The following is a 27,949-nucleotide window of genomic DNA, read 5'->3' on the forward strand; positions in this document are numbered from 1 at the left end:
CTTTTTGTTCTCATTAGGTGAGTCTGGGTGGGCTTCTGCATGGCTTCAGGATGAGGGCTGGTCAGCAGAAGACCAAGCCATGATGGAGGCTTGAAAATTTTAGCCCCCACTCCATTCTCTTGAGAAGGGAGAAGGACTGAAAATGGAGATGATGGTTGATCATGCCCAAATGAGGAAGTCCCATCCCAAAAAAAAAAAAATCCCCAAGTACAGAATTCAGAGAGCTTCCAGGTGGTTGAATACATTCACATCCTGGGAGGGTGACGTACCCCAACTCCGTGAGGATAGAAACTCCTGAGCTTGAACCCCTCTCAGACATCACACTGTGTATCTCTTCATCCAGCTGTTCATTTGTATCTTTTGTCATATCCTTTAATAAGCTGGTAAATAGAAGTATTTCCTTGAATTCTGTGTGCACCTTTAGCAAATTAACGGAGAAGGGCGTCTTGGGCTTCATTTCATGAGTACAAATGATTAATTCTGTGAGCTCCTTGGTACATAGGAATGCTTGGATATTCAACTTTGTAGTTATTGGATAATTTCGTATACACAAACTTATAGATTATGGAAAGATAAACTTTTAATTGATAAAAAAGATAGTCTTGGTTTTACCAAAAGGGGTCTTGTGTGTGTTGCTCTTAGTACTCCATGCTGGAATATTTACCTCCAATTTATGCCAATTTTTGATCATAGAATAACTTGCTGCATAGGTAATTCGTAGTAGTCACCAAAATCATGTTTATGTCTTTGCTCTTCCAGTGATATAGGTTGTCATTGGATCTGAAGACAACATACGTATTTACTTTAGTATCAAAAATCTTCTCATTTTCACTATGCTGTATTTTGCCGATGATATTTTTCTGAGTTAGGTATCTGTTTATTTGGGAAATGTGACTTTTCCTGCAATGAAAGATTCCTGGCTCTGTTACCAGATATGCCATGACCTCCTCCACAGTCTTCCAGTTTGCCCCTTTCTTTGGTCTCAGCATCCTCTGCTATGAAACCCAATGTTGATGTCTGGATTGCAACACATTTACTTCTAGCAAAGGGGAAGGAATTCAAGAGGATGAGGGACCTCTAGCACTGCTACCAATGAAGAAATGAAAGTTCCTGGGGAAATGGGAATGGACACAAAAGCCATTAAAGAAAGTTTCTTTCATGAGGGCAAGGTTGTTTTCACATTCAAAAAAAAAAAATCAATGATTATTACATATCATGTTAATAAACTAAAGAAGAAAAATCCAGTGATCACCTCACTATATGCAGAAAAGAATTTGGTGTAATTCAGTATATGAAATGTCTTATTTTTCTGTTGCATTCTATTCTTGACCATTTGAATTTGGTTTCTTGTATTTAACAAACTCTAAAACCTAATCCTGTTCAGCATTTTTTCTAGGTTTCCATGTCCATTTTTATGAAGCCCTTAGGACATGTCTTTTAAGATATAAATCAATAAGAAAAGTCTTACAGGAGTTCCTGTTGTGGCTCAGCAGGTTCCAAATCAGACTAGTATCCAGGAGGGTGCAGGTTCAGTCCCTGGCCTTGCTTAATGGGTTAAGGATCTGGAGATGCTGTGAGCTGTGGTATAAGTCACAGATGTGCCTTGGGTCCCAAATTGCTGTGGCTGTGGTGTAGGCTGGCAGCTGCAGCTCCAATTAGACCCCTAGCTTGGGAATCTCCATATGCTGCAGGTGTGGCCCTAAGAAGAAAAGGGGGGGGGGCAGAAAACTCTTCCACAAAACCTAATCCAACTAGAATTGTGTGTATTGTAAAGAGGAACCCTGGTATTAAAGACCCCCTAAAAAGGTAGCCACATTACATTGGGTTATTTACCTGACATATATGAGGATTTCTATCTCTGTAATAATAACAGACAAAATATATAGAAACTACCTGATACTCAATATTAAGGTGAATTTCAGAAAAACTCCCCTTCTCTCCTACTGAATCATTACTTATTTCAGTAGAACCTAGAGAAGTAATCAGAAGGCCATTAATATACCACACATTTTATCTCCCTTTCCAGTTCTGGTGAGTTTGGTGTATCATTTAATGTTGTGATGACATTCCATTGGGAAACCTCAGTTTCTTGTTTTTTGACAAGTCATTTGAGTCGTAAACAACTGTAAGGTTTTGTTAATTTTATTAATTCGAGTGGTCAACAGATTATCTGATTCATTCAGATAATATACTCCATACCTGTGGATCTCTTTCTAATTAGTGTTCTAGGAAGAGAACTTTACAATTTAAAAAGTTTACACTATAAAACTTTAAAACTTTACACTATAAAAAGTGTTTTATCATACAAGATGGTCCTTTCCATCCTACTTCCTCAGTTCCTCATCAGGTGCATTGGGTAATGGATTTTTCCTCAGCTCAAATCTATAACAGTGGTATTAGGTCTACTGTCTCTGACCTATTTTGACTTTTGGTCTTCTTTGAGTCTAAAATGCATGTTGCATTTCTTTCTAAGATCCTAGGAGGTGTGGCCATTTGAAAAGCCTTCATTTTTTTAATTTTTAATTTTTATTTTTATTTATTTTTGCATTTTAGGGCCACACCCACAGCATATGGAGGTTCACAGGCTAGGGGTCGAATCTGCCCGCCTACACCACAGCCATGGCAACACAGGATCCTTAACCCACTGAGTGAGGCCAGGGATGGAACCCACAACCTCATGGTTCCTAGTCGGATTCTTTCCACTGCACCACAACAGGAGCTCCAAGCCTTCATCTTATATCACCACCGATATTTATGGCTATACCTTTGTGTGAGGGCTGATTGATGGGGGTGTTACATGAACATTCCCCCTGCTTGTTTTCTATGCTTTATGGGAGTAATGTGCACTTTCTGTTTTAGATAATTTATAGTGCTCTCCACCGTGGAGAGAGCGTATTGCTGTAACAAAAAAAAAAAAAAAAAAAAAAAAAAGCGTGATTGATAACATGGGTGTAAAACAAGCCAAGAGTCGTGGTCCTCATGTGTGTAATAGATATTGTCAGGCGAGGGGCAACTGGAAATGGTGCAAAGAGAGAGAATAGAAATGAAACTAAGAAATAATCTCTCCATATTTATCTTCTTTGACATCACCATCCTGGATCAACAGACTTTAAAAAACATAAAAGCAATGAATGAAAAATTATATTATAATGATACATCCATTAGTTTCATGTGAGTTCTTGGATGTTGTTTTACCTGGCATTTTTCTGAGACATTCTTGTGAATAAATGGAAAGGTGTTCCTGGCAGATATGAAACTTTTACAATTGACTGTAGAGCTGGAGAGAGCTGGAAAGAGGGTTGTCGGAAATGAATGACTTTTTTCCAACCCATTAGAGAACTGAGGTTCCAGGACAAACAACAGGAACTCTCGAGAGTGACAGGCCCCCGTGGGGAGAAACAGGAACTTGGTATTTGCTTATGTAGGACAGACACAGACTGAATGAATTATAAGCCCAAAGACTAAAGTAGACCATTTTAGCAAATTGAGCAACAAAACAAAAACAACCAAATACTGGCTTATAAGCCAAAGAATAAAATAAATATCTGTGAATCCATACTAATATAAATAAACTATTGACCATAAAAATAGATTAAAGAAAAATAATTTTAAAATCTATGAAGGTATATAAATATAGATACTCCTTTCTCCAAGAAGTTGAGTTTAATTTCTCTCACTTTGAGCATATACGGGATTTAGTGATTCACTTCTAATAGAGATTTGAGAAAAAGTAACTTGATAGTGGAGAAACCTGGCAGATGCCACCTAGATGTAGTGATCATTACAACATCCTCAATTGTAAGTCATGTTGATATCATGGACCCTCTGGTATTGTTCCTGAAGGTGGGGTCTGGCTGCTCAGGGCCAGTATCTGGAGTTCACAACCTGCAGGACTCACCGGCTCTCACCCTTGGAGGTGACTGCATTCACAGATGACCAGGACATTCTTTGTTTTATTCTTCATGACAGCCTGGGTGGCAGTATTTCAAATAACTCTGAAATAGTACCCCAAAGAGGAAGGGGGGAATATCGGGATATGATAAAATTTAGGGGGAGGTGCATGCACACACACATTTCACAGTATTTTGTTGTCTCCTGATGGTCACAAGGAACAGACATCACCATGAAGGATTTTAGTGTTTTTCTCTATATGAGGAGATGCAAGAATTGGGCCCATAAAATCTTCCCCTAATAATATCTGGCCATTTGGAAAACTGTTCTTCCAGTTTTCCCAGAGCACAGAGTGTCTCACGCCTGATTTCTCACCCTGAGCTCTGCTCAGGGGGTGCTGTGGGTCTGCAGCTGTAGTGGCTCAGAATTTAATCCATGTGGAGCCTGATGGCAAGTGCCAAGTATCAGTTCACAAACTGCAGGGAACATTACTTTGGTGGGGACCCTGTGAATGTCAGGAATGTTGGCTCCATCTGAAGTTACCATTCTTGGAGTTCCTGACATGGCTCAGTGGTTAACGAATCCAACCATGAGGTTGCGGGTTGGATCCCTGGGTTGTTCAGTGGGTTAAGGGTCCGGCATTGCCATGAGCTGTGGTGTAGGCTGCAGACACAGCTCGGATCCAGCGTTGCTGTGGCTGTGGCCTATGCCAGCAGCTACAGCTCTGATTAGACCCCTAGCCTGGGAACCTCCATATGCCACAGGTGCGGCCCCAGAAAAGACAAAAAATAAAGTTACCATTCTCTGCGTGAGTGGGAGCCTTTCTGAGGAAGAACACAAAGATATTTTATTATATATATATCCCCTCTGGAGGAATAAGGTCTTTTGCTTTATAGCGGCACTGTTGTTTCTTGACTGCTCCTTCTTTGTTTTGGAGTTCCTCCCCTTCCCAATCCTAAGTTCCAAAGGGCAGATTCAAACAGGAGGGGACGAGGTAAGACTTGTTTCTAGCAGGGCCCTGCAGGGCTCTGATTGGTTTCAAAACTGCGCTCAATAAAAAAAGAAGTCTGGGAGTTCCCGGCGTGGCTCAGCAGAGAGGAGCCTGACTAGTGTCCATGAAGACACAGGGATCTGGCATCGCTGTGACTGTGATGCAGGCTGGCAGCTGTAGCTCTGATTTGACCCCTAGCCTGGGACCCTCCATATGCCATGGGTGCAGCCTTAAAAAGACAAAAGAAGAAAAAGGAAAAAAGTTTGTTTGACTGTAACTAAACCTGTGAGCTCATTTTTGAGGGGAAAAAAAAAAAAAACCAAAACACTATTTGCCCTTCACTAAAGAAGCCCGCATGTGGCCAAGTAGGTTAATTAGACAGAAAATTCTATTCAATTAGGCTATTTTCTTTTTTTTTTTTTTTTTTTTTTTTGGCTTTTCAGGGCCGCACTCTCACGGCATAGGGAGGTTTCCAGGCAAGGGGTCTAATCGGAGCTACAGCGGCCAGCCTACACCACAGCCACAGCAACCCCTGATCTGAGCCGCCTCTTCGACCTACACCACAGCTCAAGGCAACACCAGATCCTTGACCCACTGAGAGAGGCCAGAGATCGAACCTGCAACCTCATGGTTCCTAGTCGGATTTGTTTCCGCTGCACCAGGACGGGAACTCCAGGAGGTCATTTTCTTAAGACTAAAAGGCTTCAGTAATTTGGAGAATCTGATTTCAGTTGTGAGGTTTCCCAGCTTTGGCCTGGGACCCCCATATAAGACAGGGATGGAACCTGTCTAAGATTCACAGTGTGGGGACACGCTTGACCCTGCATCTCAGAGCACCCAAGGCGCTGGGACGAGCATTTCTCTAGCATTTCCATACAGCTGCACTAAACAGTTTACTTGATTCAGAAATCACAGGGGTTGGGGGGTGGGGCTGGCAAGGCACCAAGACAATGCACTCTCCAGCTCTAACGGACCCCAGGTGTCTAAGACCTCCCTCTGCGCATGTGCAACCTGGGCCCCACCTCTTCCCTGCCGCCTTCGAAAGCCTCTCCAAATCCTGGCGCCTCTAGGTCTTGGCCAGGGAACTAGCAGTGGGCTCCGCCCTGGACCTCGCATGGCCTGGAGGTTTGCTGAGAGCCATGTTCTTGTGGTGGAGGCAGAAGCTCGGGATGCTCTCCGACCTGGCGGGACCCCGCAATGCCTGGGTCTGGCCTGGACCTCGCCCAGCAAAGGTGGGTGGGGGAATCCGTGTTGCTGCCCCATGGTCTGGGGGCAGGTGTATCTGAGACCCATTAGGAGCTAGTGTATGGCTGGTATGGGGACCGCGTGTCCAGCCCTGCCTGCTGCCTTGTGGGGTAACAGGGCCGCAGTGGGAGGAAAAGTTCCATGATAGCGCTAGCGGTGGGCTGGAGGAGAGGGCAGGATGGGCTCTGGCATTGCTGTGATCCTTTCCTGCTGTGTAATCTGTGACCTTGGGCTGAAGAAGTAACCTGCGGGAGAGTCAGGTCAGTGGTCTGAAAAGGAGGCTGCGAATGATGTCTGCCTTATGGTGTTTACCTGAATATTCGATAGGCTGTCTTTTTTTTTTTTTTTTTTTTTCTTTTCGGCTTCAGCTTGCAGTGGATCAATGTGGCATCTCAGTTCCCAGGCCAGGGATTGGATGGCGGTGGTGAAAGTGCAAAAAAGCCCTAATCACTAACCCAGCAGGGAGCTCCAGATATGGTGTCACACAAGGAGTCAGCAAAGTGCCAGGTGCTAACCCCCAAAAAGTGTTAACTGCTGCTGAATGTAGATGACACGTTCTTCTTTTCATGGGGTGGTTTTCATAGGCCTCAGGATGCTCTCCTGATAATGAGTATGGGCACCTACATTAAACACGCAGAACAGAAACCTCTGAGTCTCAGGATGGTGAGGTGGTCCTGAGTTTGAGAGGGCGGGTGACTTCTCCACGCTCACCCAGGTTGGGACAGAGCCAGGAGTGGAACAGGGCATTCAGACTGTCCAGTCATCAGAAGAATCTTATCATGAGTCCCTTTTGAGAAACTGTAACTCTCTTAAAAGAAAAAAAAAAAAAAACAATTTGAAAATTGTCTCAAAGCACCCCATATTTTTTTTTCTGGACTTCTGTGGTTTCTCTTACTCAAGGAGTAAACACTTTGCCTCTGTCTGTTTTCTGCATTCATGTCTGGTGTTTTAAGCATCTGTTGTTAGTTTTTTGTATTGTTTCAATTAATGGAGAAGCTGATTTTTACTCAGTGAGCCATGATCATTTCAAACTGGAAAACAGACAGCACTTCCAGTGGGTCCTTCCCTTGCTCATTCAGGGTTAGAGAGGAGGTAGGGAGGTTGCCCCTCGGCTGGGCTGCTGAGGTGATTAGGAGGGAAGGCAGGAACTGTCAGGCAGCCCAGGTGTTCTGATGCTGTTGTCTCTCTGTCCCCTCAGCTGAATCTTCACAGTCCTCTCTAATGTCCCAAGTGCTTCAGAAAATGAATCTATTTGAGGTGAGCTCTTTATTTATCTCCCACTTCGTACTGTGATGGATTTCACGCTCGATTTCCAGTTGCTCTCACTTGTGTTACACATCCTTTATGAATGAAAGTTATTACCCCTTTACAATGAGTTTGCTAAGATTTTACTTGAATCATGAATGTCCTCGGAAATAATAATCATTTTGAATACTTTATTGTATCTATTGGAGTAAAGGTATAGCTTATTTTTGTTTTTCAGTTTGTAACTGCCATCTTTTTGCTCATATCATATTTGAATTGTTCTTCAAATTGTATGGACTAAGTGGATTATCCTATACCTCTCTTTTCTTGTGTTCCTGCCCAACTGTGATATCTTATTGAGGCATTTTCCTGCTCTTTTCTCTTATCCCTTCCCCCCTCTCCCTTGCTTTTCCCTCCACTCCCCTCTCTCATTCACATGACAAAATCACCTATTACAGATTTCATGAAACTTAGCTCTAAAATGGGACTTTGGGAGTACGTGTTTTTATGTGTAGATGTAGATTATTGAGTCACTTTATTTAAACAACCCTGGTCTAGTCTTCTTTTTATTATTACTATATTTTCAGAGAAAAATGTACATTTTTATCTGTTATAAAATGTGTTTTTGGAACCTTATAGATAGTATTTTCTTTTATCTGTTGTGTTGATAAATTCTCTCTTCAGATAGTTAAGTAATGTACTTAATAAAGGGAATGGTGACCAGAAGCCAGCCAAATGTGTTGCTGGTTGGCCCTGTCAGAAATCTAGATATTCATGGTCTGAGGATGGGCTTGGAAATTTGTACTCAGTCATGTATTCTGTATACTGAATTGAGGGAGCATAGACACAGCCCTTTTGCTGGTTCCCACTTCAGTACAAAAGTGTCCGTTTCTTTTTTAGATAAGTGATATGTTCCTCTGACTCTCAGATCTAAACACAAGAGTTCCCACTGTGGTACAATGGGATCAGCTTCTCTGCAGCACGAGGACACAGGTTGGTTTTCCCAGATGGGCACAGTGGCTTCAAGGATCTGACCTGAGGCTTGGATCTGATCCCTGGCCTGGGAACTCCACATGTCATGGGGTGGCAAAAAAATAAAAAATAAAAAAAAGGAAAGGAAAAGAAGAGAAATAAAATCTAAACAGAAAGACTCATTGAGATCTGTTAGTAGTTTGAATTGTTGTTTGTGGTGCAAAGTATGAATCAAGAGTATAATGATTATTTTCTAATGGTGTTTTTTAGTCTGGCATGATTTTTCTCAGAACATACTTTCTGCATTGAATTACCTGGATATATAAATTAAAGAAATGTGTGTTTGGAGATATTTTTTGGTCCATCATTTTTGGTGTTTCATTTTTGTGAGTAGCACGCACTGTTTTGGTGAGTGGTGGTATGGTTTGTCTTGAAAACAAGAACGATCAGTCCTCCACCTTTGTTCTTTTCAAAATTGGTTTCAGATTGCAGGTTGTTTGCTTTTCTACATAAATATTAGAATCCACTTGTGATTCTCAAAAAGCCTGGATAGCTTTCAATTGTGATTGCATTGAATCCAGAGATCTCTATGTGGAGCACTGACATCTCCACCCTATCGAGTCTCCTAATCTATGAATTCAGTGTTTCTCTCTGTTTACCAGGTTATTTAGAGAACTTGGACCCTAGGAAGGACACGTACAACTCTGAGAGTGGACTCTAGGGGGCAGTGATGGCAACAGATGCTGTTTCAGGCTCTCAGTACTCCTTTCAAGAAATGATGATGTTAGCAGTTGTATTTGGAAAGTATCAAATTTTGGATGGATTGTGAAGGCAGATCCAAAAGTATGAAGAGATCTGCTTCCATAGAACATTGCAAATGAAGAGTGTACTCTCAGACACTTTAAATTTTGTGGGTTTTCGGGTGCATCTGTAGCATATAAAAACAGCCAGTTATTGAACCCATACCACAGCAGTGACCCAAGTCACTGCAGTGGCAATCTTGGATCCTTAACCGGCTGTACTAGCAGAGAACTCTAGACATTTTTGATTTTTCATAATATGAAAAAACCTTTCAGTTTTTGTCCTACTTTCTTAACATAAAGTTGATAGGAATGAATTGCAAAGGTATTTTCCATGTCACCTGAGTTTGAATTCTTTGGATTAATAAGAGGAATGTGCTTTCACAGGCATCAGTGTCCTTCAAGGATGTGACTGTGGAGTTTACCCAGGAGGAGGGGCAGCAGATGAGCCCTGCTCAGAGGATCCTGTACAGAGATGTGATGCTGGAGAACTACAGCCACCTTGTGCCATTGCATGAGCCTCCTTTATCATGCAACCCTGCCTAGAGTGTGATCGGTTTTCTGTTTCTGCTTCTTTTAAAACCACCTATTTTGAGGGAAAATTAATGGAAAGTAAAATTCAGCAAATTTTTGTGTATCATTCAATGAATTTTTAAAAATGTGTCCGGCTCTATCACCAAAATCATGACACAAATGATTTCTCTCAGAGGAAAATTTTCCTTATGCCTTCTTAATTAGTCCTCTCTTCCCAGCCATTTTCTTTTTCTATTCTTTTTTCTTTTTTTTTTTTAATTCCTGTTTTTGATAATCACCAGTCTTCTCCCCAGGTCAATACTTTCTCTTCTTCTTTGAAATTTCGTATAAATAGAATCAGACTTCATGTGCTCTTTTTTCCTATGGCTTCTTTCCTTTAGTGTAATTCTTTTAGGATTCATGAATATTATTTTGTGTATTATTATTTATTCCTTTTATCAGTGAGTAATGTTCATTTTATGTCATGTCCTTCCAATTGCTGATAAGACATTATATTCCTTTTCCATTTGGTGCTTTCATAAGTAAAGGTGTCATGAATATTTCAGTCCAAGTCTTCGTATATCTGTATTTTCATTCTTTTGTATAAAGACCTTAGAGGTGGTTTCCTAGGACTGTTGGCAAGTATTCATAGGAATATCTCATTTTATTGTGCTTTATTTTTTTTCTGCTTCCCAGCTGTTTATTTATTTATTTACTTTAAATGGAAGGGTCATTGGAAGCCCCTTGTGTCAACCACGTCTATTGCTGTCAGTTTTCCAACAGCATTTGCTTGCTTTATGGCTCTGTGTCATGTCTTGGTAATTCTCACTACATTTCATACTCTTTCATTATTGTATTTGTTGTGGTAATCTGTGATCTTTAATGTTGCATTGTAATTGTTTGGGGGCACCATGCATTGTGCCCATAGAGGATGGCAAACTTAATTGATAAATGTTGTCAGTGTTCAGACTGCTCCACTGACTGGCCATTCCCCCATCTCTGTCTCTATTCAGCCTTCAGTATTCCCTGAGACACAGTAACATTGACCTTAGGTCAATTAACACCACAATGGCCTGTAAATGTTCAAGTCAAGGAAGAATTGCATGTCACTTAATTTAAATTAAAAGCTATAAATTATCCATGAAGAAGGCATGTTGAAAGCCAAGACTGACCAAAAGCTAGGCCGCTTACATCAAACAGCCAAGTTGTGAAAGTGAAGAAAGAGTTCTTGGAGGCGAGTCAAAGGGCTAACTCCAGTGAACACATGAATGATTAGAAAGTGAAGCAACTAATGTCCTGGATAGGTCAAACCAGCCACAACTGTCCCTTAGGCTAAAGCCTAATCCAGGGCAAGGCCATAACTCTTCAATTCTGTGAAGGCTGAGAGAGATGAGGGACCTAGAGTAGAAGTGCTTGAGTCTACTATAGGTTGGTTCATGATGGTGAGAGGAAGATTTTATCTCTAAGATGAATGTGCAAGGGGGAGCAGCAAGTGCTGATAGAAAAGCTGCAGCAGGTTATTCAGAAGATCTAGCTGAGAAGATTCATGAAGGTGGCTGTAACTACATGGCAAATTTCAGTATAGATTAAATACTCTTCTGTTAGAGGAAGATGCCATCTAGGACTTTCATAGGAAGAGAGAAGTCAGTTCCTGGCTTTAAAGCTTCAAAGGACAGACTGACTGTCTTGTGAGGGGCTAATGCTGTTGGTGACTAAATTGAAGCCGCTGCTCATTTACCATTGCAGAAATACTAGTGCCCTTAGGAATTATGCTGAGTCTATTTTGCCTGTGCTCTAGAAATGGAACAACAAAGCCTGGGTGACAGCACATTTGCTGACAACATGGTTTACTGAGTATTTTTAGCCTACTGACCTACTGCTCAGACAAAAGTTTCCTTTGAAAATATGTTCATTAACAATGCCCTTGGTATCTCAAGAGCTCTGCTGGCAATGTACAGTGGGTTTCGTATTGTTCTTGTGCTTGCTAATACAACATCCATTCTGCAGCCCTTATGTCAAGGAGTTGTTTTAACTTTCAAGTCTTATTAATTAAGAAATACATATTGTAAGGCTATGGCTACCATAGAACGTGATTCCTCTGTGGATATGGGCAAAGTCAATTGAGAGCCTTCTGGGAAGGTTTGACCATTCTAGATGCCATAAGAACTTTTGTGATTCCTGGGGAGAGGTCACAGTATTAGTATTATGAGCTTGGAAGACATCAATTTTCATCCTTATGGATGTCTTTGAGGGGTTCTAAACTTCAGTGTAGTAAGTAACAGCAGATGTAGTAGAAGAAACAGAACTACAAGTAAAATCTGAAGATGTGACTCAGTTGCTTCAATCCCATGATAAAACTTTAATGGATGAGGAGTTGCTTCTTGAAGGAGCAAGGAAAGTTTTTTGAGATGGAATTCTTCCTGGTGAAGCCACCATTAAGATCCTTCACATTGCAACAAAGGATTTAGAATATAACACACATTTAGTTAATAAAATGGTGGCAGGGTGTGAGAGGACAGACTCTAGTGTGGAAAGAGGTTGACAGTTGTTAAAATGCTGTCAACTAGCTTTGCATTTTACGGAGAAATCAGGAAAGGAAGAGTCCATCGATGTGATGAACTTATCTTCTTTTAAGAAATTGCCACAATCACCCCATCCTTCAGTAACCATCACTGTTGTTAGTCAGCAGCCATCAACACTGAGGCAAGAGACTCCACCAGCAAGATTATCAGGCATGGAAGGCTTAGATGATGGTTACCATTTATTAGCAATAAAGCAGTTTATTTATTTTTTTTTTTCTTAGTCCACACCTGCAGCATATGGAAGTTCTTTAGCCACAGATGGAACCCACACCTCAGTTGTGAACCACAGCTCCACACCTACTTAGGCTGTCTTCACACAACCAACCCTAGTTCTTTCCCTGGAACTGATCTCTGAAGCCTGGGCCTCAGCATTCAGCTTCCTGCTGATTGTCTCAGGCTGTGGTGTCTAGAGCAATGGTATCCTTGGTCTGTGTGGCTCTTTCTCTGCTTTGCCCTCTTAAGTTCCCAGGGCAGGGATGCCTTTGAATAATACCTTGTAACTTTAGCTATGTAATGAGGATGTTAGAACAGAATATTTCAATTTTCTGACTTTCATCTTTTGTGTTATTGTCATTCATTTTACTTCTACATATCTTGTAATTCTCTATAATTACATTGTTATCATGTAATAGTATTTCTACTCTAGTAGCTTTTTTAAATGAGGAAAGTGTGCTTTATTTACATATTGTCCATTTACTGTTCTCTTTATTTCTTTGTGTAGATTCACATTTGCACTTTTTAAAAAAAATGTAAATGACTTTTTTAAACTTACTTTTTTTTTTCTTTTTAAGGCCATACATGCAGCATATGATAGTTCCCAGGCTAGAAAGGGGTTGAAATGGAGCTGCAGCTGTTGGCCTACACTGCAGACACAGCAATGTAGGATCCAAGCTGCCTTTGCAACCCATACCACAGCTCATGGCAACACTGGATACTTAACCCACTGATCGAGGCCAGACATCTAACCTGAGTCTTCATGGATTCTTTATCACTGAGCCACAATGGGAACTTTCTAACTTTTCTTTTTTCTTTTCTTTTCTTTTCTTTTCTTTTCTTTTCTTTTCTTTTCTTTTCTTTTCTTTTCTTTTCTTTTCTTTTCTTTCCTTCCTTCCTTCCTTCCTTCCTTCCTTCCTTCCTTCCTTCCTTCCTTCCTTCTTTCACTGCACCCATGGCATATGGAAGTTCCCAGGCTAAGTGTCGAATCGGAGGTATAGCTGCCAGCCTATGCCACAGCCATAGCAATGCAAGATCCAAGTCGAATCTGCAACCTACACCATAGCTTATGGCAATGTCGGATCCTTAACTCACTGACTGAGGCCAGGGATCAAACCTGTATCCTCTTGGATACTAGTCGGGTTCATTAACCACTGAGCCACAACGGAAACTCCAACTTTTATATCAGGTAATCTGGCCAATGAATTTTACTTCTTATTTGTCTTACAAAGTCATTGTATTTTTGGATTAATACTAGCACTCACTTCTGTTGGAGTTCACTCAGGATTCTAAATAACTGGTTTGTGCAAAGAAGAGGAGCCTTAATTAATATTGGGGCAGTTGACACTTAATACTTAATTTTGGGATCTCTATTTAGGTGATAAAGCTGTTAAGGTGAATGATATACAGAATTTATAGGTTAAGCATGAACAGATTATGTTTGGGCATAGAAACTTTTTTTTTCTTTAAAGCTGCTCTTTTGAATAAATCAAAGGGGAATAGCCATATCTGCTATTCCAATATAAAAGAGTTGTGAAGCATCTTGGAAATGGTTAGACTTTTGAACCATCTTAGAATGGGGGTCTACCTAGAACGACAACTTAAGAAACCACTGGATTAATAAAGTGCTAAGCTGGATGGGTGCCCATTGAAATTTCTGAGGAATTCCTGAAGGCACTGAATATGGCAGGTCTGTTAAGAGTACATGGTGCTTTGACCTGGTAGTCCAGTGACCATTTCAGAGTGCTTTTGACGTCAAACCTTGTCATAATAACAGCCTTCGCAAAGAGACAGTTTATTTTCCAAATGACTACATGACTGGAACATAATGGAATGAATAGAATATGGAAGGACATGATAACCTAACTAACTTATTAAAAAGATCTGTGTTGGTTTTTATTTCTAATGTAACTATTGGTAATCCTTACAGCAAAATCGATGAGTGTCTTTTAGTGTCCCACCCTGCCCCAGGTAGTATTTTGTGCTGCCTTGACTTCCAGATTTGGACTCTTTTTTTGGTACTTTGTGTTCTTACCATGTTTGTGTTTCCTCTATCTTCTTTAACATGTGTAATGTATCATAATAGCAGTTTTAACATGGAGGCTAATTTTTTTTTTTTTTTTTGGTCTTTTTGTCTTTTGTTGTTGTTGTTGTTGTTGCTATTTCTTGGGCCGCTCTCGCGGCATATGGAGGTTCCCAGGCCAGGGGTCGAATTGGAGCTGTAGCCACTGGCCTACGCCAGAGCCACAGCAACGCAGGATCCGAACCGCGTCTGCAACCCACACCACAGCTCATGGCAACGCCGGATCGTTAACCCACTGAGCAAGGGCAGGGACCGAACCCGCAACCTCATGGTTCCTAGTTGGATTCGTTAACCACTGCGCCACGACGGGAACACCCTTTGGAGGCTAATTTAATGCCAGGTTACAGTTCTTTCTCTGTCCCATTGATTGACTAATCTGGTCATCTTTCATGTTTTTCTTCTTTTTATACTTGGTCATTTTTGATAGTGTGCTACAATACTGTGAAATTTATATTGTTGGCTGTTCGATTTTCTAATTTTTGTTTACATACTCTTGGGGCATTTGGGGGAGTGTAGGAAATGTCTTGGGATAATTTCAGTACTTTCAGTGCTTACTTGTAATTTAAGTAAATAAACTAGATTCAATGTTTACTTGCTTAAGGTCTCTAGCATTCTTTAGTTTAGGAATAACTTGGTCACACTAGTAGAACAATAATACTCTTTTTGATAACAAAGTATCTAATACTTCTTGTATTAGAAGGTCTTTTCACAAGACTTCACTGTGAATTTTTGTTTGTTTGTTTTTTGGCTAGACTCAGGGCATATGGAATTTCCCTGGCTCAGGATTGAATCTGAGTTGAAAGTGGGACCTATGCCACAGTTGCAGCAATGCCAGATCCTTAACCCCCTACGCCAAGCCAGGAATTGAACCAGTGCTGCCACAGACACAACGCTGGGTTCTTCAGCTGTTGTGCCATGGCAGGAACTCCACTTGGCTCTGAAATTCTAATTGTTTGGGCTTCTTGGAACTCCAGACATTGCCTTCATAGTTATTGAGACCAGCAGGTTGTGATTGGGTGTCTTCTTCCTGAACCATAACTTAGAAATTCTATTTCTTTCCCTTCTTTCAGAGATCTTTGTGTTCCAGTGCCAATGTTTAGTGTGTAATGCCTAAAGGTCATTATTTCATTGATTGTGTAGTATTTCCAGTTGTTTTAGATATTACATTATTCCTCTTACACTGTCATGGCTATGATTGGAAGTTCCTATGCATTGTCTTCTGTACTTGGAGAATCCATGTTATGTATCCTTATGATTCTGGAGTTTAAGGAGATCAGTTTTTTGCGATATTTGGAAAAAATGTTTTTATAGTTTGTCCTCCAAAGGAAAGGTCAATGAGCAGCATCACTATGCTACTCCTATAACTATTCCTTCAAATTCATATGCATTAAAGCCAATTAGCTGATCCAAGTCCTAAATTATTTCCTATTTACAGGATATTGTTTTTCAAAACCAGAGGTAATCGTCAAGTTGGAGCAAGGAAAAGATCCATTGTTTTTTGAGGAAGAGTTTTAAGCAAGAGCCATGCAGGTGAGTTTATTACTGTAGACAGGTCTGTAGGAGAAATTAGATCTAAAGTGGTCAGTTAGAGGTAGATGCCATGAAATAGTTTTAACACTCTCCTTTTTTTTTTTTTTCTTTGTCTTTTTGCCTTTTTCTTGGACCACTCCCAGGGCATATGGAGGTTCTCAGGCTAGGGGTCTAATTGGAGCTGTAGCCACTGGCCAATGCCACAGCAACGCAGGATCTGAGCCGCGTCTGCAACCTACACCACAGGTCACGGCAATGCCAGATCTTTAACCCACTGAGCAAGGCCAGAGATCGAACCTACAACCTCATGGTTCCTAGTCAGACTCGTTAACCACTGCGCCACGATGGGAACTCCTAACACTCTCCTTTTTGAAGACATATCTTTTTTTTTTTTTTTTTTTTTTTTTTTTTTTTTTTTGTCCTTTTAGGGCCGCACCAGTGGCATATGGAGGTTCCCAGGCTAGGGGTCTAATTGGAGCTATAGCCGACAGCCTACATCATAGCCACAGCAACGCCAGATCCGAGCCATGTCTGTGACCTACACCACAGCAATGCTGGATCATTAACCTACTGAACGAGGCCAGGGATTGAACCCACAACCTCACGGTTCCTAGTCGGATTCATTTCCACTGCTCCAAAATGGGAACTCCAAGGACTTATATCTTGAAGTTTAGAAAGTGTAGTCCTGGAGTTCCCATCGTGGCGCAGTGGTTAACGAATCCGACTAGGAACCATGAGGTTGCGGGTTTGGTCCCTGCCCTTGCTCAGTGGGGTTGACGATCCAGCGTTGCCATGAGCTGTGGTGTAGGTTGCAGACGCGGCTCGGATCCCAAGTTGCTGTGGCTCTGGCGTAGGCCAGTGGCTACAGCTCCGATTTGCCCCCTAGCCTGGGAACTCCATATGCTGCAGGAGTGGCCCAAAGATATAGCAAAAAGACAGAAAAATAAAAATAAAAAAATAACATGTTTTAATGATGAGTTGATCAAGTTTCCAAAAATTACATGATATTTTGTTTGATATTATGCTAAACCTTGAATTTAACTTAGAAAAATTGAATCTACCTAGACTAAGATCAGTGAATCCTGAGAGATTTTTGAATGTTTATTTAATTTACAATTTTGCATTTCTTTTTTTTTTTCTTAGGGCCACACCTGTGACATTATGGAGGTTCCCAGGCTAGGGGTTGAATCGGAGCTGTAGCAACTGGCCCATACCACAGCCACAGTCACAGCAATGTGGGATCCGAGCCGCATCAGCCACCTATACCACAGCTTATGGCAACTCCGGATCCTTAACCTACTGAGCAAGGCCAGGGATCGAACCTGTGTCCTCATAGATACTACTCAGATTTGTTTCCGCTGAGCCACAACAAGAACTCCTACAATTTTGTATTTCTAATTTTCAAAATTAATTTTAGGTATGTCCTTGATACAGTCTTAATAGCATTTTATTTCAATAAGTTGACATCAACCCATTCAGATCAATGGGCAGTTACTTCTGTATTGCTCTGTGTTTGTATGTGTGTGTAAAATGTTACAGAAACTTTTCAATAATAGGTCTGTTTTCCTTGCTTTTTACAGTAAGTATGTTTTTCTCCTAGAAATATAGTTAGGGTTTATTTTGGCTTAAGCAGTGACCTAATGCAATTACTTAATCATGTACTTATTTGGAAAGTATCTGCTAATCACCCAATGTGTAATCAGTTACGAAATTAAAATGCTCACTTTCTCTTTCTTCCCATATTTTAACATTCAACTTTAGTTTCTTTCATAATTTCTCTTGGCTTTTAGCTTTTGAATATCAAATATGTCTGGTACTTCATTTGTCAGCACTAAATTATGTATTTGAGTTCCTTCCTTTTCAAGATGGGAAAAACATTAGGATTACAGTTCATTGCTATTGTTAGATCTTCTTCCTCCACACATGGATATATTTTTTCTTGATGACCAAATGCCAAAGGCCTCTAAAAGAGATTTGTAAAACAGTACAGAAATAAGAGCAAATAATTATTATAAATTTTGAGTGATATGACCTGTAATGATGCAGAAACTTGTGTTTAAGGAAGACCTGGGAGTTCCATCATGGCTCAGTGGAAACGAATCTGCCTAGGATCTGTGAGGACTCAGGTTTGATCCCTGGCCTTGCTCAGTGGGTTAAGGATCTGGTATTACTGTGAGCTGCATTGTAGGTCACAGACAACACTCAGATTTGGAGTTACTGTGGCTGTAGTGTAGGCCGGCAGCTGCAGCTCTGATTTGACCCTTAGCCTGGGAACTTCCATATGCCATGGGTGCGGCCCTAAGAAGACCGGGGGAAAAAAAAGAAAGTAAAAAAAAAAGAAAGACCTGATGTTTCTTTGATCCAGACTGTTTCTTGAGACAGATGATAGTTGCATATGTTGTTACTCTGGTATTTGTTATCATGGGCGAAAGAGTTGTATGCATATATATATGTTAAGTTTAATACTTTTATAACCATGAAGAAACAAATCAAATACTGGGAGATAATATTTATTGCAAATATGCCTCAGAAAGGATTTGGGTTTCTGCAACAGATAAAGAATTCAGATCTAAGTATCTTCTTAGTATGGCTTCCCATGACTTTCCTATTTAAAATGTCACCCATGTCTCAAACAGTCTATATCTTTCTTCTGTTTTATTTTTCTCCCAAGCAATTATCACCTAATATACTATTGGCGTATTGTCAGGTATTTTCTTTTTTGTCCATTTCCACTGGAATATAAGGTCTCCGAGAGCAGGTATTTAAAATATTAACTGATTCAATACCTGAGGCTCAAATGTAAGTTAAGTATCAAACTATTAAAATTGTGAATTAAAAAGCTACAAGCCATAAACAGGCATTTCTCCACAAAGGGAATTGATGGCATATATGAAAAAAATTCTTTATATAGGAAGTACATATTGGGTCCCATCACAGTGTAGTATGATGTTATAGGCCCCCAATTTTCAAACATGAAGAAGTCTTTTGATACCAAGAGTTATGAGGCAGTGGTATTAATTAGTACAGCTGTTTGGGAAAGCAGCATAACGTTTTCTTTAAAGTTATTGAATACGCCTATTTCCCATAACTCAGCAGTTTCACTCCCAGGTTTACCCTCTAGCGTTTTTTATACATTTTTACTGGGAGACAAAAATAAGACTCTCTTCATACAACATTTTAAAAAACCCCAAATTTTGGAAAGAACCTGGATACTTATTTAAAAGTGAACTTAAAATTAAATTCCAATGTAGCAACAGAATGGAACATTTATTATACAGTTGTAGGGCAACCATGGCCCGTGAAAATGATGCATATGAAATCAAGCAGCAAAAATTTACAGGTAGAAAAAGTTCATATGAATAATCACCCCAAAATGGTATTTCATATTTTATTCCTGCCTCATGTCATATGTCATATATAATTAATATTGTATAGTTACATTGGATTGACAGTAGTCAGGTAGGAGAGAGGTATTTCCTTATTTGTTGAGGCACCAGTCAAATTTATTTGGGGTCTGGAGTTCCCATCATGGCTCAGCAGTTAGCAAGCCTGGCTAGCATCCATGAGGACACGGGTTTGATCCCTGGCCTTGTCCAGTGCGTTAAGGACCCGGCGTTGCCATGAGCTGTGGTGTAGGTCACAGATGTGGCTCAGATTCTGCATTGCTGTGGCTCTGAAGTAGGCCAGCGGCTACAGCTTCAATTTGACCCCTAGTCTGGGAACCTCCATATGGCATGGGTGTAACCCTAAAAAGACAAAGAGGAGTTACCGCTGTGGCTCAGTGGTTAACAAATCCGAGTAGGAACCATGAGGTTGCGGGTTCGATACCTGGCCTTGCTCAGTGGGTTGGGGATCCAGCATTGCCATGAGCTGTGGTGTAGGTTGCAGACATGACTCTGACCCTTCCTTGCTTTGGCTCTGGCGTAGGCCGGCGGCTACAGCTCCGATTGGACCCCTAGCCTGGGAACCTCCATATGCTGTGGGTGAGGCCCTAAAAAGAAAAAAAGAAGAAAGAAGAAGACAGAGATCAAAAACAAAAAAAATTTCCTTGCGTTCTGAATCATCAGGAACATTGTCATTGAATCTGAGCCATTGTAACCAAGATTGGTCTGGGTAACAGTGAAGCATACTAAATTTTTAAGAACTGCTCATTAATTTTATATCACAAAGGGGTGCAAAAATATTCACAGTATTAGAATTCTGTTTTAGAATAAGGAGCAGAAATCTTCATGAAATATATATATACTCTAAAATGTTTACACTTGAAAGGCAAAACCATCATTTTAGGGATGAGTACAAAACTTTGGACATGCCATCAGTTTTAAGATGCATCATGATTTAAGTGGTAGTAACTTGCTTAAAATTGTGTGTGCCTCATTGTACCTGTGTTCCTTCCAGGTATTCATTGTGAAAAATAGTGGTGTAGGCAGTAGTCACTGCGAGTGTAAATTACTGGCAAGAAACCCTAAGAAAGTATTTTTTCTTGGCCAGGTTTAGAGAATAGCATTGCATCAAAAAATATCTTGATGACTGACTAGTCCTTAAGTTGGTATGTAGGGTTACTCAGAGAAAGGATCTGGATTCAAGAGAATTGTTGAAAATGAAAAATATTGTTGTTAAAGAACCACTGACAGGTGGTTCCTTAACAACATCTGGCCGGGCTAAGACTACAGTATGATGTGGATTTGTAGAATGGTAGCTGGAATAATCTAATGTGTCTGAAGTTGGGGAAAGGTTTTTTAAAATGACACCACTGTGGTATTTTAGAGCAGTGTGTTCAGTGACAACTTAGGTTTTAGCATAGAGCTGGCATTTAACATATAAGGTGAAAATAGCCTAGGTAAGAGTAGTCAAACAAGTGATAGAAACTTTTTTGAGACAGGCATATAACATATTTAGAAATAGATCTTAAGAAAGACCTTAAAACATGATATTAAAGGATCTCAGTTAATAGAAACTGTATGTTCAGAAGTAGCTGGAGTACTTGTGTATAGACTAGTCCTGGTTAAGGCTGATTTCGACAGAATGAGTAATCATAATGAAAAGAGACTTATGACTTGATATTCGAGAGAAGTTTATTGTAACAACCTTGATAGAACAAGGTATCAGAGCCCAAAGAAGTGAATTCATTCCAGGTGAAAATATGATTTTTCCACTTACCACTCTTACACTTCTACATTAGGGTGGGGTGTGTGTTTAGCTGGAAATTTCTTCTTACCCCAACTGCTCCTTCCGTGGCTACCCAGGGATGTGCAGCGTCTATGGGGGTGGGGCTAGTCTGCAGGACTGGAGCGGGGGGTGAGGAGTGGGGTTTGTGGGGTGGTCATCACACAGGCAAAGGGAAGCTCCTCCCTGCGAAGCTGCCCCTGAGACCTAACATTTTTCTTGAGCTATGTCAAAAAGACCTCGCCCTTGACTAGGTCTCCTTGCTCTGCCCCCGGGGACATCCTCCTCCTATTGGGCACCAGGACGGAGCTGGCAAGCGCTCCTCTTCCCACTTCAGTTGTCGCTGAGACCTGAGTCCACGGCAGTTTTTTTCCTTACCTCTTTGCCCTTAATGGAGGAAACTGAGGCAGCTGCAGGAGAAACAGGAAGGCTGAATCGTCAGTCCCAGGCTCTGAGCACTCGCTTGCCCCACTGGGCTGGGGAGCCTTCTCCGTGCCCCCAGAACGCAGCGAGGATGCGTGTCTCCGGGTGGGAGGCTGGTCGTGGACGAGCTCGGCACGCGGGCGGCGGCAGGGGGCGCTCGCCAGCTGGCTACGCGCGCTTCCTCCGGCTCTGGAGGCCCGACGGTGTCCAGTCCCGGTGGGCAAGCATTTGGGGAAGGGGTTCTGAGCAGTCTCGCCGCTCACCCCACGCCCTCCGCTCAGCTTCTTTCCTCTTGGGCGCCAGTAAGAGGGTGTGGTTTAGGATGCTCTGGCGCCCGGACACACCCACCCGCTCTCTTCTCCGGGCTCTTGGACCATCGGAGGCGAATTCTGCTAGCGCCCACCTCCCTAGACCCTGGTCGTGGGCCTAGCCCCGCAACCCACAAGAGAGACATCCCGCCTCTGTGCCGCTGCGTCCCAGCTCCCTGCGTGCACCGACCCTTCCACTTCTGCCAGCATCCTTCCCCGGGTCCCATAGATCCGGACGCTGGGCCCCTCCGACCTGCTGCAACGCGGAGGGCTGGAGGAAGGGGGGGCAGGGGTGCCAGAGCGGAGGCTGGGTACCCGGAGAGGCTGCGGCCCGCCGGTCCTCCCCCTTCCCCCAGCGAGGCACACCTTCCAACCACCCTGGGTCCGACCACCCGCCCCGCCTCCCTTCCCTCCTCCTGCTCCCGCCTCCAGTCTCCTCCCTCTTCCAGCCGCGCTCGCTCTCCTCCCCACTCTCCTGCCACGGCGGGCTGCCTGCCGGCGCGGCTCCGGGCTACAGCCAGCCGAGCAGAGCGGGCCGCTTCCTCCGAGAACCGGCGGCGTGCCCCTGCCCAGGCGGCTGGGCCCCGCGCCCCAGCGTGCGTCCAACAGCATCCCAGCGGCAGGGCGCAACTTTCCCCGGTTATAGGCGGGGCGGGCACGGCAGCGGGACAACTTGGTAAACTTCGGGGCAGACGGCAGGGACGCCGGGCGCAGGTACAAGAGGAGGTAGGAGGGCGGTGGCCGGCCCTGGGCGTCCCCCGACCTCCCAGCCCCTTTCGGCTGGGCCATGGGGCTCCAGCACCTTCAGGGCAGCCAGGGCGACAACCCCCTCGTCTAGCCGACCTGAGTGGAACAGTGCCGTCGCTGGCTGTGCACGCGCTGGGCGAGCAGCGCCCCCTCTGGCCCGTCCGGCCCGGCCATGGACCACCAGGAGCCCTACTCCGTGCAGGCCACTGCGGCCATCGCTGCGGTCATCACCTTCCTCATCCTGTTCACTATCTTCGGCAACTCCCTGGTCATCTTGGCTGTGCTGACAAGCCGCTCGCTGCGCGCGCCGCAAAACCTGTTCCTAGTGTCGCTGGCCGCAGCCGACATCCTGGTGGCCACACTCATCATCCCTTTTTCGCTGGCCAATGAGCTGCTGGGCTACTGGTACTTTCGACGCACCTGGTGTGAAGTGTACCTGGCGCTGGACGTGCTTTTCTGCACCTCCTCCATCGTGCACCTGTGTGCCATCAGCCTGGACCGCTACTGGGCAGTGAGCCGCGCGTTGGAGTACAACTCCAAGCGCACCCCGCGGCGCATCAAGTGCATCATCCTCACCGTGTGGCTCATCGCAGCTGTCATCTCGCTGCCGCCTCTTATCTACAAGGGCGACCCGGGTCCCCAGCCCCGGGGGCGCCCTCAATGCAAGCTCAATCAAGAGGCCTGGTACATCCTGGCCTCCAGCATTGGCTCTTTCTTTGCACCCTGCCTTATCATGATCCTTGTTTACCTGCGCATCTACTTGATCGCTAAGCGCAGCCACCGCAGAGGCCCTAGGGCTAAGGGGGGCCCTGGGAAGGGGGAGTCTAAGCAGCCCCGCCCAGTCCCTGGGGAAGTTTCAGCCTCAGCCAAGTTGCCAACCTTGGTCTCTCAACTGGCCACTGCTGGAGAGACCAATGGGTGCTCTCAGCACACTGGGGAGAAGGATGAAGGGGAGACCTCTGAAGACACTGGGACCCCCGCTTTGCCACCCAGCTGGCCTGCCCTTCCCAGCTCGGGCCAGGGTCAGAAGGAAGGTGTTTGTGGAACATCACCAGAGGAGGAGGCTGAAGAGGAGGAGGAGGAGGAGTGTGAGCCTCAGACTTTGCCAGCCTCTCCTGCCTCGGCTTGCAGTCCACCCCTGCAGCAGCCACAGGGTTCCCGGGTGCTGGCAACCCTACGGGGCCAGGTGCTCCTGGGCAGGGGCATGGGCACTTCGAGTGGGCAGTGGTGGCGTCGGCGGGCGCAGCTGACCCGGGAGAAGCGGTTCACGTTCGTGCTGGCTGTGGTCATTGGCGTGTTTGTGCTCTGCTGGTTCCCCTTCTTCTTCAGCTATAGCCTGGGTGCCATCTGCCCTCAGCACTGCAAGGTGCCCCATGGCCTATTCCAGTTCTTCTTCTGGATCGGCTACTGCAACAGCTCGCTGAACCCTGTCATCTACACCATCTTCAACCAGGACTTTCGTCGTGCCTTCCGAAGGATCCTGTGCCGCCAGTGGACCCAGACAGCCTGGTGAGCCCGCCTGCCCACTGTCCATGTGGTGTTGGTGTCAGGTGGTGCCAAGGCTGCCCAGCTTCTCGCCCTGTTTTACGTGGCCACCTCCCTGGGGCTTTCTGGTCCCTTCCCTGGTCCTACAGACTTCATCCTGGAGCCCCCTGGGAGGGGCAGGGATAGGGGTCTGCTCACAGGCATCTATTTGAAGCCCCCCCTCTTGCTGGCTTGGCTGTGGGAGGCTAAATTCTCCACCCCCTGCCTGAGCACAGGCACATGAATAAGGTTTGGACTTTCCTGAATGTGGCCGAGGTCAGGCTCCCTCCCAGCATCCCAGACTCCTGCAAGCCAAAGCCCTCTGTTTTTCTGGTCAGTCATGCTTGTGGTGTTTTGTTCCTTTCTCATCTTTCCCTGGAAAGGAGCAAAAAGCCAGCCTTCCACTTTTCCCAGAAGGGCCTGCTGCTGAGGAAAAGGCAGACAATGACGGCTGGCATCCATGTTGGGTCCTCTGGTCCCCATCAAGCACCGGCTAGGGGTTCGTGGGCTGGCACTGCCTCTGAGCCCTTCTTCGCCTTTCCCCTGCTTTTGGATTTATAACTCCTTTAAAAGTCAGAACCACATATCATTCTCCTCACCCAGTGCCCCTCTGGGAGGTGGGTGGGTGTGTGGACACCTCTGTGTGCCAGTCTGGAGGCCCCGGGCTCTGCCTCGACGGGAGAGCCTTGATCACTAGCATATTCCCCCCCCCTGCAAAAACCGAGCCGACAATAGCTTGCCGCCTACTTGCTGCAGGGAGATGAAAGCCTTGGCAGAAAGCTTTGAGCTCTGTGGGGGGAACGCTCTAGAGAACCAAAAAATGTGATGATTCGATGATATAAAGATCCCTTTTTTCTGTGTTTACCACCGTCTGTCTTCCTGTCGACTTTTGTTCTGTGCCTGGGGTGTGAATTCCTACCCCATACTGGAAGTGGGGAGTGGCAGACAGAACCAGGATTTCAGTTAAAGGATTTTTGGAGAACGTGTTTTTATGCCTCAGAGGTTTGAGTTATCATGCTACGTGACAACTTCTCAACATTTCACCTGCGACACCAAGAGGGTTCTTGGCTTGGGCCCCCTTGATGGGGGAGAAGTCTTTTGTCATCAAGCAGGCAAATTGTTTCCCCCAAATAGGTAAAAATACCCAGCCCCTAGGTGCGGTCTGAGATGTGAGTCTAGGCAGGGTGCTGGGGCTGGAGCAGGTGAGCAGGGGGCCCATGGATTCCTGGGGGAGCCTCCCGTTGGAGTGCCCAGGGCAGGGCTCCAAGCCCTAAATGGGTCCCTATGATGCATCACCTATCCCACCCCCGCTGGATGCTATCTGACCACCTCAGACCCCGCCTCCCTGCTCCAACCCACTGATGGGGCTCCAGGAGCCTCTCCCTCCAGGTCCTCTCCCCTCACCCAGAACTGGTAGCCAGAACAACTGGGAGCACGTGGAGGATGTTTCCCCATCTTCCCCACGGCAGTGCCTGGCTTTAGCATTAAGCCAGTGAGCATCTTCTTTGGGGGGCGGGACTGAGCAGCAAGGCACTGGTGGCACTCTGATGGGCCTGGCTAGATTTGGAGTGGGGGCTGGAGGAGTTTTCCAGTGATGGAGAGAATGGAGGGGACCTCTTGGGATGAGAGGCTGTCCAGTTCATTCCTTGGTCCCTGTGTGGGGCCAGGGCATTCATTGCCTTGGGGCAGCACTGGAGAGGCTGGGCTGGGGGAGGGGCTGACTTGTGACATCTGCTGACTGGTCTTGTGTGTACCCCAAGAGACCCCTGCTCCTGTTGCCTGTGGCTCCCTTGTTGTGATATGCAGGTGTTTTATTTTTTAAAAAGTCTGAGCTATTTTATCAATAAAGGATATTTTGTAATAAGCAAGCTGTGTCCTTGTTGCCCCAGGTTTGCCAGGAGTAGTTATTCTTCAGCGACTTGTATAGCAGGCTCTGGGCTTGGGTGCCTTCCCAGAGCCAGCTGTCCTTTCCTGACTGGCATCCATGAGGATGCGGGTTTGATTCCTGGCCTCACTCAGTGGGTTAAGGATCTGGCATTGCCATGAGCTGTGTAGGTTGCAGACACAGCTGGGATCTGGTGTGGCTGTGGCATAGGCCTGCAGCTGCAGCTCCGATTCAACCTCTAGCCTGGGAACTTGCCTGAGAACTGGATATATGCCTCCAGTGTGGTGGTAAAAAGAAAAAAAAAAAAAAGTCTGTGGGGGTGAGAGTCATCTGGGGGAGAGCCTGAAACTGACTGCCTCGGAAGGGAAGGAAGGGAGGACTTCCCAGAGGAGGTGGCCTTTGGGCAGGGTCTTGGGGGAAGAGCAGGAGTTCACCAACATGGACAATAGGAAGGTGTTTGGGGCCAAAGAATAGCGCAGGTGAAGGATGGTGTGTGTAGTGAGCGCATGATGGTTTAAGAGCCAGCCTGAAGCTCACCCTGCTGGGCAGTCAGGTGCAGCAGCTGGGGGGGCAAGCAGAGGGGGTCTGCACCACCCCCAGGGAATGGGGGAACAAATGAGGGAGGGAGGGATGGTTACTCTGAAGGAGGGTTGTTTTTTTTTTGTCTTTTTGTCTTTTGTTGTTGTTGCTATATCTTGGGCCGCTCCCGCGGCATATGGAGGTTCCCAGGCTAGGGGTTGAATCGGAGCTGTAGCCACCGGCCTACGCCAGAGCCACAGCAACGCGGGATCCGAGCCGCGTCTGCAACCTACACCACAGCTAACGGCAACGCCGGATCGTTAACCCACTGAGCAAGGGCAGAGACCGAACCCGCAACCTCATGGTTCCTAGTCGGATTCGTTAACCACTGCGCCACGACGGGAACTCCTGAAGGAGGTTTTAAGCCTCTGCCTTCAGGGAGGGAGAGGCAGGAGAGCAGAAGGGAGCTACTTTGCGTCAGGCCTGCCTGCACTGATATTCAGAGCTGGAAGGCCTGAGGATGATTTCTGTCCATCTCCTCATTTCCCAGGTGAAGCATCTGAGCCCCCAGAGGTGCCCTGTGAGTTGGGTAGCAGCCGAGTCCACCAGGCTTCCTGCCATGTCAGAGGAGTTCATCTCTTGGGCCCGAACCAGGTTGGCTAGGAGGCCAGGCTGGTGGCAGGGGGTGGGGGCAGGGCCGATGCCAGTGCCAGGCCCTGGGCAGGGATGAGGCCTGGGAGGGGAGGGCCCAGATCTGGTCCCCACTGTGACCAAGCATTCGCACTTAAGTGGGGCCACCGCTTCTGCCGGGGACAACGACCCAGAGACGCCAATACATCCACCATCACTGGTGGACTTGGGGACGTGGGGCTTCACTGAGGATTTAACAAGGAAGCCATGCTCTGCATTGAGGAGCTCCAGCGCCAGCCGCCAGCCAGTGCACCCACCACTAAGGCCCCAATTTACTGAGGCCGGTGCTCTTCTGGTGCTTTGTCTGATCACCTAGCTTAATGCTTATGCTCATCCTATAAGGTGAGTGTCAGCCCATTTTATTCCAGGGAAACTGAGGCTTAGAAAAGTGAAACAGGAGTTCCCATCATGGCTCAGCAGAAACAAATCCGACTAGTATCCTTGAGGTTATGGATTCAATGCCTGGCCCTGCTCAGTGGGTTAAGGATCTGGCCTTGCCGTGAGCTGTGGTATAGGTCACAGACTTGGCTTGGATCTGGCATTGGCATAGCTGTGGGGTAGGCTGGTAGCTACAGCTCCAATTTGACCCCTAGTCTAGGAACTTCCATAAGCTGCGGGTGCG

At 45.0% G+C, this 27,949-nt stretch overlaps 1 protein-coding gene across 5 annotated transcripts in view; it reads left to right on the plus strand.

Moving 5' to 3' along the window:
• The window catches only part of ADRA2B (adrenoceptor alpha 2B), a 71,867-nt gene extending 45,770 nt beyond the window's left edge, over positions 1 to 26,097 (plus strand). The window contains exons 4-7 of one of the 5 annotated variants that reach the window (XR_014839584.1): positions 7,326 to 7,384; positions 8,273 to 8,365; positions 9,532 to 13,060; positions 14,653 to 15,126. Coding sequence is in view for 3 of the 5 variants with exons in the window: in XM_085015963.1 (XP_084872089.1) it covers positions 22,882 to 24,222 (1,341 nt within the window). In the remaining 2 variants the exon portion in view is untranslated. Of the gene's footprint in view, positions 1 to 7,325; positions 7,385 to 8,272; positions 8,366 to 9,531; positions 13,061 to 14,652; positions 15,127 to 15,970; positions 16,066 to 19,992 lie in introns of those variants that run through there. The other 4 variants (XM_085015963.1, XM_085015964.1, XR_014839585.1 and 1 more) reach the window with 4 other exon arrangements.
• The last annotated feature ends 1,852 nt before the right edge of the window (positions 26,098 to 27,949 follow it).

The sequence above is a fragment of the Sus scrofa genome, chromosome 3 (genome assembly GCF_054392235.1).
Source record: "Sus scrofa isolate SSC_HxYL_T2T_F1_AM1 chromosome 3, Sscrofa_HxYL_maternal_Yorkshire_Landrace_v2.0, whole genome shotgun sequence".
Taxonomy (NCBI): Eukaryota; Metazoa; Chordata; class Mammalia; order Artiodactyla; family Suidae; genus Sus; species Sus scrofa.